Source organism: Chaetodon trifascialis, chromosome 15 (genome assembly GCF_039877785.1).
Source record: "Chaetodon trifascialis isolate fChaTrf1 chromosome 15, fChaTrf1.hap1, whole genome shotgun sequence".
Classification (NCBI taxonomy): Eukaryota; Metazoa; Chordata; class Actinopteri; order Chaetodontiformes; family Chaetodontidae; genus Chaetodon; species Chaetodon trifascialis.
The window spans coordinates 12,912,857-12,927,817 of NC_092070.1; the positions used below are offsets into that span (position 1 = coordinate 12,912,857).

At 42.0% G+C, this 14,961-nt stretch overlaps 1 protein-coding gene across 1 annotated transcript in view; it reads left to right on the top strand.

Moving 5' to 3' along the window:
• Window positions 1–14,961, top strand: part of cacna1ia (calcium voltage-gated channel subunit alpha1 Ia) — a 148,005-nt gene that overhangs the window by 79,269 nt on the left and 53,775 nt on the right. Inside the window, exons 4-6 of the mRNA XM_070980381.1 lie at window positions 2,103–2,236; window positions 7,184–7,281; window positions 11,340–11,499. Of these exons, the coding sequence (XP_070836482.1) occupies window positions 2,103–2,236; window positions 7,184–7,281; window positions 11,340–11,499 (392 nt within the window). The remainder of the gene's footprint in view (window positions 1–2,102; window positions 2,237–7,183; window positions 7,282–11,339; window positions 11,500–14,961) is intronic.

The window sequence follows — 14,961 nt, forward strand, 5'->3', positions numbered from 1 at the left end:
AACACACATGTTGGCTTCAGATGCATTAAAAGGCACATATGTATGATGCCTTTATATACACGCAGAAATATGCTTGCACAAGTGCAAAAAAGCACAGATTTATACACTTACGGTCTTGTCCACCCACAAGCATGCTCATGTTCACACACCCACAAGTGCACAAATTTAGATAGCTGTTCATCCCATCTCTTGACTCTTGCTATTTCTGACTCAGACAAAACAACATCCCCTGGCACAGCCAGTGCTGCAACATGAATAAATCCCCAAACTTTCACACGCCATTTATCTCATTCAACAGCAACAAACACCATCTTGCAATTGTTCATCAATGCTGAGTGAAAAAAAGTCTCTCTCCTCCATTTGAAGAGTAATACTCTTCGTTGTCCAAATGCGCCACATACTGTATCAGTGTTTTCTACAGCGCTGCGGGTTATTTTTGAGGCTCTAGTTTGTCATTTAACTTCTGCCTGAAACTCTAAAAAGGCAATAACTTTGTGGAAAATTGTTTCCCTATTGCAGCATGTGTATTGGTTTGTGCAATTTGATTTGTTGAGGGCACAAACTCTATTTTCAGGGCATACTAACTGTACTTTAGCAGCCTACAGCAGCATTTAGCTGGAAAGTTCTTGTGGTCTTTAAAAATCTGTATGTTTTCAGCATTTTAAAGGCTTCTTTATATTCATCCATGCTTGCTTTCAAATTACTTTAAACTTATTAGAAAATGGGTTGCCTCAACCTGTCAGCTAAAGATTAAATTTGTCTCATGATTTTTGTTGCCCTGAGACTTTAACCAGCTTAAGCTGCTGGTTTATCTGTACTGTCGATGTTTGAAGAGCAATTTAAATGGTTGAACTTTCTTGTGTTTTGGTCCAAACCCTTTATTTTGTATTTGGCCAGCCAAGCAAGCATTTCAGTACAACTTTAAGAAGGAACAATATCAGAAAAACTGTTACCTTATTTGGAATAATGTAGCAAAATTGTGTTTTATATGATTGTATCCTTCACAATCATGTGCTCACAAAGTGGTGAACCTCCCTCCATGCTTGCTTGTGGACGACTGAGCCTGTCAACAATAAAATTTTCCCGGTCATTTGTTGCCCCTGTTCAACCTTAGAGTGCAAATAATGACTTTCTATATTATTTATAGTTTTAGACAGCGTCCCAACCTTTCAGAGTCAGGCTTGCACAGCTAATGACTGTTTAGCAAGTGTATTAGCATTTCCAGGCTTTGGGATTCTCTGTCAGGAGGTAGCAGGCAGCTTGAGTTATATGTAGTAGGAATATGTAACAAGGCTGCAAACACAGTCACACAGCCTAAGGCAAAGCACTGGGAAAGAGTTTTGTCTGAAAATACAATAGGAGGTTTAGCTAGTGATCTGAACATAATAATGCAAGCAGGACATGGCAGAAATATGAGCTCATCTGTCTCCCTCTCTCTCTATGAATCTCTCACTGTCTCCTCTCTCTTCGTCTTTGTCTTCTGTGAGGTTTGACCTGGATCTTCCTCACTTTCTCTTCCCTGTTCACTTCTTATTGCTCTTGTGGTTCAAGTATTGCAGTGTGGGCTGGTGCACATTGGGCACCATATTGTGTGGTCTTATATTAGTCCAGACACATGTTCTCAGTGCACACATAAACACATTTAGCTCTTTTACACCATTCAAATCACAACGTTAACAGTAAACTGGGCTCAAGCCACAGCCACCAGTGCTTTATAGTCACTGCTAGAGAGCATACACAGAGAGCACTGTGAGCTGTTCATAATTTATGGTGTTTAAAGGGACATTTTGATGGAAAAACTTGTCGCACTCTCTGAGATGGACCGACTGAAAGGTGGAAAATAGAAGGTCAAGGATTGTTTTGAGGTGTTTGAATATATCAAAATAAAAGTCAAACTGCTTCAACTGCTGAGAAGTGTGCACATGTGCTTCAGGGTACATGTGCCATTTTGTTTTTAAGCTTTTCAATACATATGGGGCCATCAAACTAAATCTTTTTTTTCTTTTCCTGAAACAGCGGCCGGGCTCTTTCTTTGACGCAAAATGTATCAAATGCATCTTTTTCCTCACTGTCCTCCATCTTGTCCCTCTGTCCTCTTGTAGGCCTTCGATGCATTCATCTACATCTTCTTTGCGTTGGAGATGGTGGTAAAGATGGTTGCTCTTGGGATCTTTGGCCGTCGTTGCTACCTGGGAGACACCTGGAACAGGCTGGACTTCTTCATCGTCATGGCGGGGTAGGTCATAATATTAGCATGAATTCTACTTCTGTTAAAGCTTGTGTATCGTGTTGTTTAGGGAAAAGTGATATGTTGACAGTTTCCTTGAAGCATTTGCTCTTGAAGTCAAGATATAACAGAGAGTAAAAGAACTCAACATCTTACTGTGTGTCTCACATCACATTCATTTGAATTAATAAGCTAAATCAGACAAATGTATCTTACTGATGTCCTAATCATGGCAACCAAGCACTTCATATTGTACTCCAGGGAGTTTGTCCTCCCTTGAAAAAAGAGAGCATCAGTCATTTCGGCAAATGGCAAATAACAAGATTTTTTCATTCAAGTGACAAAGCAGCCATATGGACTGCAGTGTGACATTATCATAGAAAAACATGAATAGCTGTACAGTAAGTAACGACATGCAGTTTAAGATCAGAAAAGGCCTTGATCTTGAATCAATGACTTGAAATGATTTTTGTAGGTACTGACAAACCATGACGTCCTGTCCATTGCGGGTTCATATCAGAAAACACTTATGCGTATGTGTCATTCTGGAGGGGAATGACAAGCAGTGTACTCTGACATTTCATTTGCTCCAGAACTTGTTTCCTTGCTCTGATTGTAGCAGACTGTCACTCCAGTCTTGAGTGTTTCTTACAGCATAACTATTTGTTCATGGTTTTTCCGAGCTCTTTATTAAAATCAGAGAGATGATATATAAAGCCGCCAGGTGCTGTTAAGTGCAGCATGATTTTCAGTCGCTTCAGACATTTTCGCATTCACAACTCTGCGTAGCAGTGACGATGCAGTGTGACAGATCACCAAAACTGTCTCATAAATTAGTAACCTGTCAATCCATGTGACTTCATGTTTACAACCTCTGGTCTGCGTGCAATATGTCGGTGGGAACACTAAACAGACCAGAAGGTTAAAACCAAGGGAACCAAAGTCCAGATGTGAATTCACAAGTCCAGTTTTTATTGTTAATTAATGTTTGTACAATAAACCTTTATGGCCTTCATGCCAAGATGCAGTCAAAATTTTAACTTTATAAAACTAAGTAAGAATACTGAGTAAGAATATTCTTTGTCAAATAAAGCCATAGAGACATTTTACTGGTAGACTCATTGCACAGCAACAATGAAGTAGCAGACGGGGCATGTGTGGGGTGTCCTCTGAGAATGAAAGCGTAAGGCGACAATCTCCGGTACTCTGCAACAGACACTACAGTGTAAGAGGAGCCTGGGCATGCCGCAGTCGGCTACGGTATAGGGTGTTCTCTAGGATGAAGATGAAAATGTGCAGTCATTTTTAGAATCCTTCCACTCTGATAAACACCAGAATACTTGAATCCAGGGAGTAGATGGCACAAATGTTTCATCAGTGTTTTGGACGAGCACATAGAGGGTGTAGAAGGCAGACAGGATGAAGGAATAAAATGAAGGAATGAAAGACGGAAACTGGGAATTCAAAAACAAGCATCCCACAAGAACATACAAATCCATTGTCATATTGCACAAGTTGTTACATAACATTGGAGGATGAATGCATGTGTCCCAAAACGTGTGCAAACACACCTGCTTCAACACCTGCTATGAAGGAAGTGAAATGAGAGGCTCAGACACAGGGGATAAAGCAAGTGTGTGTGTGTGTGTGTGTGTGTGTGTGTGTGTGTGTGTGTGTGTGTGTGTGTGTGTGTGTGTGTGTGTGTGTGTGTGTGAGATAGCAGACAAAGAAAGGCAAAGCAACAGACTTACCAGGGTAGGTGGAGGGGCATCCATCTTTATTTGAACATCCCCCGTGGATGCTCATAGTTCTGTGTGTGTGTGTGTGTGTGTGTGTGTCTGTGTGTGTGACACAGAATTACACACAGAGATTACAGTCTGGCAGTGCATGCCTTTTGAGTTTATTTAATCTGCGTGTGTGTGTGTCTGTATATGCATTTGTGCGAACGCCTCTGTCTTCGTTGTCCTCTTGGCAGCATCCATCAGATTAGCGCGTAGGCTAATTGCATAGGGCAGTGCCAAACTTGCCAGGCCAAATCACAGCCGACAGTCTGCTATGAGCTCCATGTCTGTTACCCGCGGGCACCACCTCGTTCTCTCACCCTCCTCCTTCCCCTCTCTCTCTCTCTCTCTTCCTTTCTTTTTTCACACGCTTGGATGAGCATTCTCCCTCGTCGTCTCCCGGTCAGACCCCACACAGACCAGGCTTTGGTCCACACATCCACACAGGCGCTAAAGGGGATTTGATGCTTTTCCTCCTGTATACTGTATATTTTATTTTGGCCTAATCCACTGCACTGCAACTTATTTTTCATCCTGGTATCTGCAGCAATAACAGAAATACTGCAGCACGTCTTTTTTTCCACTGAGATTCCTGATCCAGGGATGAAACATGACCCTTTTTACAAGATATCACTTTTGCCTTCCATATTTATTCTAATGTGTGCCTTGGATGGGTTGAAAACATGTACAGGTGAAAGAAATGTTAAAAAAAAAAACAAACAAAAAAAACCTTAGACTGACTGATGTTTGTATTTAAGCATATGAAGGAGCTGTATCTTGACTCAACCTGGTGGACACACACCTGGTGCATCCTGTCACATTTGTCTGCAAAGAGGCAATGATCTGATTGTGTTTTGTGGACGTGTCCTTCCAGCCTTCAGTAGCTTAGCTGTAATGCATAATTAAACAGGACACGTCGGCGCTGCAGCTGTACTTCACGATTTTCATTACTGTCCTCCGTTTCTTTTTTCGCTGTCATAAGCAAGAATGTTGTTTTTTAACTAAATGATGCAGAAAAACTCACACAGACTCCGATGGTAACTTTGATGAAGACATGTTAACTTGTCAGTTAAGTCACTGCAGATTTGTCTGGATTCAAGGCCCAGTCATTTTCCTTGTCTCGTGTTAACTCTGTACTGTTCTTGCTAGGTCTACCCTGGGTTTCCCTTGAAGCTCTGCATTTCATATCGATATAAACATGCATGCACGCACACACACGCACACACACACACACACACACACACACACACACACACACACACACACACATTAGTCACATAAAAGCAGAAATGAGATGAAGGCATCATGTGCAAAAAAGGAATGTGAAAAATAGAGAACAATCATAAAAAGAACGCTTCCGGCAGTCCACTAATTACCCTCCCAAACACAGCGGCCTGATTGATGTGTACAGGAAGAGACACTTCTATAGAGCACACACTCACACACACTCACACACACCTACAAAGACACACATGTCTAAAGACCCACACACACACAGGCACATCTGTTATCTTCTGTTCTCGCTTTCACTTTATTTGCTGCTCTTTCCTCCAGATGCAATTTGATCCCTAACAAAACAATGCATGTGCTTATCCATGCGACTGTCTAAGCTTTTGTGGGTGTCATCTATTTAATGGTTTAGTACTCACCCTTTAACCTTATCAAGAGACATAAAATACCTCAGTTTTTGTGCCCTTGAGCTCAATAAGGGGATGATGTGCATGTTTTAATTGCTTCAAAAACTCCCTTTTGACATTTCAGTCTGCTGTTTCATCTCTCAGCAGCCCACATCAGATCACTGGAGCTTTCACAGATGCCGTAATGTTTGAGGCAGGTTGTAATAACACCACTATTCCCAGCTGGAAACGCCTGGCCCCAGAACAACTGTTGTGCTCTTCTCTATGCTGTAACATTTTCATCAAGCTGCTGTTTGGCATTTCAGCTACACTGGGTGAAGAAAACTGCTGTATACGTCTACATCATCGTAAAGATGCATTCCTTCAAGTGTGAGGCTCATGAGCTTTACGTTCAGAGCAAAAGAATTGGACTGTTGCATCAAGTCTGAAAGGAAGAAGGACGAAAAAAAAAAAGCGTGATCTAGCTTCCTCGCATGTCTCTGCAAATCTGGTTTTAGACATTTCACTGCTATATGAATAAATTCTTAGTTATTAAAGTTAAAACGGCTTGTCAGCTGTACAGCATTTCAAACCCTTGTTACAACAAGTAATCCTACTCAAGTGTGAGCTGGGGTGTTACTCTGTTGGTGACTGCGCTGTGGTGGAGGGCAGATGGAAAGAGCTTGTCTGTGGGATTAAGAAAGTATCACATCACTGTAAATGACATGTTTCATAAGACTATATATGAGAGAGACAGGGAGCTTGGCTTGTTTTGTCAAGGCCAGTGGATGTGCTTTGGGCATTATTAGCTTGCGGTGCTGATGTTGCCGCTAGTATCATGCTGTCCCAACACTGTTCTAGCTCTGGGCTCATCAATTCTGTGCACAGACATGCTTAACTACTATTACACAATGTACACAGTTTGCACACACATACGTGCACGCAGAGGCGTTTCTGCTCTCGTTTAAAACACATCTATAAAACTGATTCATCCACCTGAACCTTGATGGTAACAGTCATGTGGTATAAGTGTGGTTTTGTTTTCAAACACACACACACCGCTTTCACATACACATGGCAAACCGTGTCCATTCTCCTGTGAAAGTGGTTTGGGTTTGGGGGCACAAACAGCTTAGCCTTGCTGTGGAAATGACTTGCTAACAGATGCCAGGCTCTGACTGAGCCACAACATCCTGCAGGCAACACTTAGAATAGAATGAATCCCTCTTTTCCCACTCTCTCTTTCTCTTCCTCACCTCCCTTTCATGTTATTCTCCCCCTTTGATGCTTTGTCACTTTATCCCCCCACCACTTTCTCTGGAGTGTTGCAATGCTCTTTGCATTACATTCCCTGCACTGTTGAGGCTCACCCAGCTCTTGGAGGGCACAGGTGAGACAATATCAAACAATCCGAATCGTGTGCATGGATCTCTGGTCCAGGTTGAGCCACGGCAATCCTTTTTGCCATATTTTGAGCCAGTAGCATACCTAGGAAACTACAGAAAGGTTAAATTCTCTTTCTCACTCTGTTTCCCCTGTCTTCTCGTCTGTTTATCCAGAATGGTAGAGTACTCACTGGACCTGCAGAACATCAACCTGTCGGCCATTCGCACGGTGCGGGTCCTCCGGCCCCTCAAAGCCATCAACAGAGTGCCAAGTGAGAACAGTTTAAGTTTTTATGTGTGTGTGTGTATTAGTTTGTGCAAAAGTGTGTGTAGGCCAGGTGTGCTTTAATATGACTGTGTATTTTCTGTGTGTTTGTGCTTGTAGTTTCTTTGTGCTTATGTGTGTCGGTCACTCTGCATGAAGCACAAAAGCATCTGCATGAAAATTCATGTATATGTATTACACTCTGGCTTTTTTGTGCACTCGCATTGCACCTTTTTCCCCACGGGGATCATTAAACATTCATCTTTTGCTTAATCAGACAGCCGGCTCAGGCCCTGAGTCACAACTTTATCAGATTTACAAACCAGCCATTAATGCTGCTTCACTGATCAGTCCGTGACTATACGTCTGTTCCTCTCATCTAAACCTCAGTTCTTGGCCAAACTTTTTAACTCTTATTGATTACTTTGTCCCGCTGCCCTAATAGGCAGCTCTTAATCATTGTAAGCACCAATTAGCGTTCACGGGCTCGGCTCAGACTGGTCTCATCATCACTTAGTTCCAGCACTTTAGCAGTTAGCCGAGCATTAGCAGCTAATGCTAATTGTGGGTAATGGAGTTTCAGATAAGTAGTCAAAAATCTTTTTATGGTTTGTTTTGTTGATAAGTGTTGTCATTTTTCTGTTGCCTCATGCGGTTGCAGAAAAAGGCAAAGCAGTGTTATACTTCAGAGTGAATGAACAGAACGCTTGGGATCAGTTGTTAATCAAGTGGTCCAGAATTTTTAACAAAGCATATAACTTATGTAGAGGAACTTTTCCTTAATATCTTTAAGTCACTGAGGGAGACTTTAAGATATTCCACTTCCACTTTTAAGTAATCATGAAACAAGTCCACAGCAGATGGAGCTGATTTCATGAAAGCCCTGTTGCCTAATTCACTTTGGGCCTTGGAGACAGATACTGTAGATACTGTAGGCAAACAAACCTTTCTGTGAACAGAAGGTTGTACATGTGAGGGAGAGAAATGAGCAGATAGAGCCGTGTGTTATCACTACAAGTCAACATCTGCCTTTCTATCTCTTTTTTCAAGCAATTATTTAACCTCTTAAGTTAATACATCTATCCACTGGGTTTGCGTCTCTTCTGCTTTCAACGGACTGCTGAGAAAGACACATACACAAAAATCGAAAGTCATAACTTTTCTTCTACCTGGAGTGAATTATTACAGATTTTTGCTCTCAACATAAATGTCCAATCATGGCAGAGTCTTCGTAATGAGTGTAATTACCCAAAAAAACCATCCTGTCTTCAGTTGATTTCTATTTTCCGCACATTCCCAGGGGCAAGTTTCAGCTGGAGCCATCAACCAGAAGCCCGTCCTGAGTACAATATTTCAGACGCCGCAGCGGCACTCAGAAAACATGGACGCTAACTGCATTATGCTTCAAGTGGTTTGATTAGAAGATATTGTGTGCAGTAGAGTGCGCATAGTGTTTCAGGGACAAGTGTACAGATTGTAAACAAATCTGCTTTTCTGGAGATGATTAAGCATCGTAGCATGAATCTCCAGATACGTGAGTTTATTAGCATATGCATAGTTGATGCAGCAGATGCATGTATATTTTGGATATGTGTGCATTATAGATGTGTGTGCACGAGTCTACTCTTAGTTTCTGTTGCTCATATTCAGTCATACTGTACTGAGTGTGTGTGTGCATGTGTGTGCGTGCGTGTGTTTGTGAGATGTGTGCATACTGTTAATGTTTATGTCACTGTCAATAAAGCTGCATGACTATGTGGTAGCCTGATTTTGTCCCCTATCCGTGACCCCATTAGAGGTGAGGAAGCATGGGGATAAAGCTATTTGTTCCTTGTTTTGTTGGATCGTTACTTTGCCCACAGATACTCAGGGAGCATGAGCACACCCTGACCCCTCACACACCTCAATTTGTGCCCCTCCAACAAAACGGCAGATAATAGTCCGTTGTTGTCGCTGTGTGTGTACGAGTGTATGTGAGTGTGTGATTGTGTGTGTGTGTACTGTTGTGTTAGGCTGCTTTTTTTGATGAAATTGGTGTGAGATAGAGGGAGTACTAGATGGAATATGAGTGGAAAAGACAACAAACACTATAGAAAGTAGTGTTAGGAAGAAGAGAAGAGAAGAGAAGAGAAGAGAAGAGAAGAGAAGAGAAGAGAAGAGAAGAGAAGAGAAGAGAAGAGGACTCCCTGGTCTTAAGTGAATAGCACAGGCAGATAGTTGTAAATGTGTTTCCATTGTGGCACAAGGGGAAGCATCCATCTTTATCTGGGAACAGCAGGAGCTGGCAAACTGGTACAGTCACCAGGAGGGTAGAGAGATGGAGGCAGGTAGAGAAAGAGAGAGAGAGGGAGAAAACGAAGCTGAGAAAAGGGCTGATTTGTGTGAGACCATGCTGATTCTTTTCTCTTTGGTTTCTTTTGTGTGCTGTCCTTTCCTTTTATATCTGTGCATTGTTTGCATGTGTCTTTTTCCTGTTTGTTCTTTTCTGCTCTCTTTCTTATTTTGGCACTCCCTATTTTTCGGCACACCCTCGGGCCTTGTCTTATTCTCGTTCTCTCCCTCTCTCCCCCTCTATCCGTCTCTCCCTCCCTTCACCCAATTAGGCCTAATGGAACAGTGGCCTAATGACAAGGACCCTGGGGAACAAACACATTTAGACTCGCCTCTAGCCGCCGCCAGAGACACATACATACCAGCAACGCTACTGCTCTCCATTTAATACCAGTTGATGAGACAAATTAGCCACAGGAGGGAGAAAAATTAGCCAGAGGAGAGAGACGGGTACATGTTCACCTCAGGAATTGTTTCTTCTGCCTTCTTGAGATAAAATTTTCAAAAATTCAAAAATCTCAGTTTTAGTTTTTTATTACTTTCTAAATCCAAATCTGACAAATTAATGACACGTCAATGTGTTGTTCACAATTTGTGTCTCTACAGAGAGCTTGACCAAAGTCTGGTTTGAACTTCACCTCAATAGAATACATTATTACAAAGCTTGGCGAAGGGTGCATATTGCACTTTGACCATGGTTTAAGTTGGCTGAAAACACTTAAAGAGCAGCATGTGAACTATTCAATGTCAATTAATTCAACACATGCAGAAACACACTGCATGCTGACCTGATAAATGACCCTCTAAACGTGAGCACACACCTTCTAAATGGGCACCAATCTAATCACTGATCACCAAACTCATTTTTTTATACCAGCTTTGTTTTTATGCTTTTGTGTTTGTGTGTAACGCATGAACCGCAGGTGTTTGCATTCCTGTAAATATTGTCTACAGTTGTGTACATCATCATTGCTCTCCCTCTCTTTCTTCCTCTCCTTCTGTATTTCTCTCTCAGCTTCTCTCCTGTCATTCAGTCTGTTGGAAGTTTAGATGCACTGTTGTGTTTATGACACATTAACCTACTGTTGAGTTGTTATTCACAAATCTCAGTATGCCACTGAAAAACACACGTCACATTAGTGGATACACACATATCACACTCATGATAACACCAAAACACACACACCTCTCAGGTGTCAGTACAGGGATGCTGTGATCTCATCAGTAGGTCTCACGTCTCTCTGCCTTCTCAGTCCAATCAGCTGTCATCATCACCGTAGGACCGGTGAGGTCAACATTATTTGACAGGGGACACACTTGTATTTCTGCAATTAGGTTTCATCTAATCATGAATGAGACCTCGTGTAGCCTGATTACACTTATTATGCAGTTAGTATTTGTGCTTTCAAGTTAGTTTGCCGTCATAAGCAGATTTTGAACAGCTGTTGTGGATGTCTAACACAAATGGCCACAAATGCAGGACTTTTAAAAAACTCTGTCCTCCACAAATTACATTCAATTATGCTGCAAAAGTAAATATATTTTGAAGGTAATGTAATACCACCTGGTTTTACAGTTTTAACAACAAAATGAGGAGATGTTTTTAATGAACATATCTGTATCTGTAACTGTAGCTTGAACTAAAATGCTGCTTGTAGCACCATTTCAGCTGTAAGACTGTGATAATCAATTATTGACTGGCTGACTGATTGATTGACCTGCTGAAACACACAGGTATGCGTATCCTGGTGAACCTGCTGCTAGACACTCTACCCATGCTAGGCAACGTGCTGCTCCTCTGCTTCTTCGTCTTCTTCATCTTCGGCATCATCGGTGTGCAGCTGTGGGCGGGGCTGCTGAGGAACCGCTGCTACCTTGAGGAGAACTTCACCCTGTGAGTTAAACACCGTAGATCAGTGTGTACAGTAGTACGTGTGTGTACCATGTGTTTGTGTGGATGGACCACAAATTGAAAGTGATGATGAGGGAGGACCTGCCCTCAAATTTCACCTGTATGCTTCCCTTTCTTTTCCCTTACACTGTGCCCTAATGGTGAAAATGAAAAGCCAGAATACAGTAATAACTATCAAAATTCTGTCCTGTAACATGTACATTTTTTGCAGTTTGTATATGAGCATAAAATCTTGTCATATCAAATCCTCTTTCACATTTCATACAAGATTTAACATATACTGCGTGTTCTGAATATTTTACTTTCTACTACTATCATACTGCATTAGCATAACTCTATCCCCCAGCATTTCTACATATTCCTCTTACCATCTCTTTCAAGCTTCAAAGCAAACGCTAACAGTACAGTTCTTCCCAGTTTACAACTTAGAACGTGATTAGATTCCAGCTGTATGCCTCCATATTCATGACCCTACATGGCAGCATCACCTACTGTGTTGGTGTGTGAGTGACATTCACCAGTATTCAGGAGTGTTTGATTTCATGGCATCTTCTGAGTTTCCTTTTTTATCCCGGCATCGACTCGCCACAAAGACACATGCCCCTGATGTGTGTGTTCTAATATGTATGTGTCACTTGAGCTGCTCTGTGTTTCTATGCGCTGTCTTTGGTGATGCTGACACAGCGTATACTAATGACAGATCTTAAAGTGAGATGAAAGGGGACACGTGTCCACCAGCTAACAAAGTCCTGCCTGCTTTGTCCTCACCTTAAAGTTGAGATGCAACATTTACCGCAGCAACCTCATGAAGTTACCAATGTGTTTGACATTTATCTTCACTGGGCTTAAGGGTCACATCCCAGGACCCACCAAGGACTTCACTCTGACTTTTCTACCCAGGTTGAAGCAATAAGAGAAAACTTTGATTTTGAACTACAATGTTTTAACCCAGCTGTGGTGAACATGTTTCCTCCAGTCAGCAGGCAGCGATCCCACATCGAACTGAGTGCTGAATGTTATTATTTAATCAAAGTATCATTTTTGCCTCTTATTTTAAAGCATTGTACTTACATGTTATGCAGGTTCGTCAGGGCGCTTGCGTTCTTAATTAGAAAGGCTGATGAGAGTTAATGCTTGAGGACTGTTACGCCAAGTGAAGGGCCAGCATTAGCTCCCTGAGAGGTTATGATGGAGTGGGCTAAGTGTTGCAGTCAAGTGCAGCCTTCATGTTTCTGGTTCCTGCCCTCCCTCTTTTGGTCCCTGCCTTTCTCTTCATGCTTTATTCTTGCATGTCTATTTCCCTTCTGAGCATCTGTAGCTATACATGACCAGTTTCCATTACATGTAATCATTATTTATGTCTGCAAGTTGCAAAAAAAATCATGCAGAGCTTGGATGATTTGTTGTGGAGACCCATTTATTCATCTGAGCTGCCCCATTACAAAACATATCTCGCACTAATGCCCTCAAAGAGCAGGTCAGCGTCACCTCAAAGGCATTTTTATTGTAGAGGACAGGTTGTCTCATGCACTTCCATAGCAAGATCATGCATTTTGGTGTCTGCTTCTCCTCCTCAGTCTTGTCTACTATACTGTATCTATTTTATATGGTTGTCTTCCTTTCTGCCTGTCCAACCCAACTGTCCCATAGTCTAACTTAATGCGATTGCTGGAAATTGTCTCTTCTCTCTGCTACTCTGCAGCCTTGATCCTCCCTCCGTCTCGCTCTCCACTGGCAGGTGTTTTCTCAGTGTGATGCCAGGTTTTGCTGTGCCATGCTGCGTGATGCCAAGTCACCAGCAGGGGGGCAACAGCCTTCATTCATGCTCCACTACTTTGACAGGCACCCTCTCTCCGTCTTTTCCTTTCTTTTTCTCTTTCTGTCTCTAAATCCACTTTAGCACCATTAGTAAATCACCAATTTGAATGCCACTGACAACCTTTTTCAGCGTTCTTTCGTTTGAGCTCATCTCTGTTGTCAGGCCTCCATTAGATTGCATAAACTCTACTCTGCTGTAAGTCAGTGTAAGTTCAGTGTGTCTCAGTGCATACCTGCAAACTTTGCTGTGCCACCAAATCAATGCACAGTTTCAGATACTTTCAGTGGGAAGTGGTAAAGCCCTGATATGGTCACTGCTACTACTGATCCTGGAATTTGTGTGCATGCACAGGTGTTGTGCTTCAGGAAGATTAGGAGAATTCAAGGGCCAAATGCAATGTAAGGCAAGGTTGTACTCTATGTGTTAATGCTTAAGGTATATCAGGGTACACAACAGAGTGAAGCAACTGTGTGCAGTTGTCTGCATTACATACGATTTGCCTTCAGCCAGCTGTTTCCTGACAGGTTTCTCTCCATTGAGGAAAAAGAAAATGAGAGAAGAGAGCAGTACAGAGAAATGTTCAGGGACAAAATGTGAGAAAAGGCCAATTGACAGGCAGCAAAAGGACGGCTGAAGTGACAGACAGAAACCCTGCAATGAGTAAATACTGTAGGGCGAGTGACCCTGAATGTGTGTGTTCAGTAATGGGCCTGCTGATGGAGAGGGTCTATTTTTGTCTTTCCCAGACCCAGACCTTGGTATGAGCATTGACACCCGTCCTCATTTACTCCAGTCATGTCACGCACACCTTTCTCATTGTTTTCTCTGAATTTTGTATTGGTTCTGTGTCATTTGTGTTCTCTTTTCACACTTTCTCTTCAACATCAGCAGCAGTTTTCAGTTTCCTTCCATTAGCAAGGAAGGATTTACTTTTTTCTTCCTCTGTTGATTGGTATTTGTAATGAAATATATATTTATACTCATAACAACCTCATTAGCACAAAACTGTAACAATGACAGCAAACTCTCCATTTAAATAAATCCACAGATGAAGATAAGCCTGAGTTTCCAGACAGACGTCTTAGAATATGATGAGGTGCACTTACTTAGAGATTTAGAGATGTGTGGGTCATTACAATTGACACTCACTACCTCAGGAGGGGCACTCGCAAAGAGTCAATGGGTTCATCGACTATGTATGTATGTTTGTAATAGCTGCAATAACTAACCCTACCCTGCAATTCTTTATGTCTTGTTTGAGTAGGTTTAAATAACGGCGCAGACTAAATCTCTTCATGCATTGAAGGCTTTTGGAACAGTGTCACCAGGGCTCCTTGGTGTTAACAGAAACAGGACAAAATAAATAAAAAAAAAAAAAAATTAAAAAAAAGTACAAGACTTGCTGTTGTAATGTATGATTCTGTGACACCCCCCCCCACCCCCATGGCAAAGCCAACTACTAAAGAGTAGAACATGCGAAATTGATTCTTATTCTCTGATTATGTCACACTTGTGCAACAGGGACAGAGAAAGAAGATGTATTACCCAAATTCAGCAATAGCACGGTGCAGTTTATATTGGGCTGGGGTGCTTTCTGCAGACTAGCAGCCTTAAGGCTGGCAGGC